The sequence below is a fragment of the Cyprinodon variegatus genome, unplaced genomic scaffold, assembly GCF_000732505.1.
Source record: "Cyprinodon variegatus isolate N-32 unplaced genomic scaffold, C_variegatus-1.0 Scaffold329, whole genome shotgun sequence".
In the NCBI taxonomy this organism is placed as follows: Eukaryota; Metazoa; Chordata; class Actinopteri; order Cyprinodontiformes; family Cyprinodontidae; genus Cyprinodon; species Cyprinodon variegatus.
In genome coordinates, this window is record NW_015150782.1 from 854,597 (window position 1) to 855,704 (window position 1,108).

The 1,108-nt window shown below is 47.1% G+C and overlaps 1 protein-coding gene across 1 annotated transcript in view; it reads right to left on the reverse strand.

Moving 5' to 3' along the window:
* The window catches only part of sgsm2 (small G protein signaling modulator 2), a 129,907-nt gene extending 128,989 nt beyond the window's left edge, over positions 1-918 (reverse strand). The window contains exon 1 of the mRNA XM_015384994.1: positions 475-918. Coding sequence (XP_015240480.1) covers positions 475-522 — 48 coding nt within the window. The 5' untranslated portion in view covers positions 523-918. The remainder of the gene's footprint in view (positions 1-474) is intronic.
* Between the last annotated feature and the right edge of the window lie 190 nt (positions 919-1,108).

Here is a 1,108-nt window from a genome sequence, read left to right on the forward strand (position 1 = left end):
CTACGACTTTAAGTCTGTATGATTTCTACAGGCAGGTTTACCAGAATAGTAGATTCAAAGCCTGAAAATATGGCTTTTAGTTTCAGTGGCCACCCCAAGATTTTTGGTGGGCCCACCAGGACTGGTCCCTGGCCCCTATAGAACCGCCCTTGAACCATCCTGATTAAATCAATGTGCAACATAAAAAAAAAAAATCATGCTTTTGTTTTTCTTTTGCTCAGATTTTGGGAAACACAGAAAAATTTTGAAAATATTAACCTAACGGCAGAAAAATATTAAAGTACAGTTCAGATTTATTTACTTTGTTTTATAACTTGCATTTCAGAGCAATTAGCAGCTGCTTCGCTAAAAGACATTAGAATTAGAATAGATTTAATAGTAATAATAATAGAATAATAATTGTGAATTTTCTGTTATTTTCAGGCGAACAATGAGAGAAAATGTGACAGTAGGTGTAATAAAGGCAGCGCCTACCTCCCGTTTGACGCTCCATAATAATTTCTCCTTCTGTTCTTCCTCCATGTCCGTCAGTCTGTCCGCTGCAGCTCCGCTCCGGTCCGGTCCGGTCCGCTCGGTCCAGAACCTCTTCCCTTTGTATTACCTGTTTCCTTCTTCTCCTGCTCAGCTGGACTCTGACGCAGCCGAGCTGCTTGAAGGTGACGTCAGAGGATCCGCCTTCCTCACCCAACTGATCAATGGAGGAAGAGGAAGGAGAGGCGCGAGCGCCTCCCCGACCTGCAGCGCAGCGACCTGTAGAAGCTCCGAGTTATTTATAGCAGCTTCTTCCCTCCTTCTCCATCAGCAGAGCAGCAGAATCATCCTCCTCTGAGAGAGGATGGAGGAGCCGGAGGACAGCCGGCTGGGTTCGGGTTCGGGTTCTGGTTCTGGTTCTGGTTCACCCCCCTATCAGAACCAGAACATCGAGCTTTAGCTGATCTACCTGCCTTCCTCACAGTAGATCTGATCCTGGGTCAGATCTGAGGCAGGCTGGCCCGCTGCAAGATAGGTGACATCACAGCGACATGATGAAGAAACATCCTCATCCTCTGGAGGAGAGACGGAAACCGCTGCTGGCGCCCCCAAGTGGGCTGAATTTGCACTGCAACCA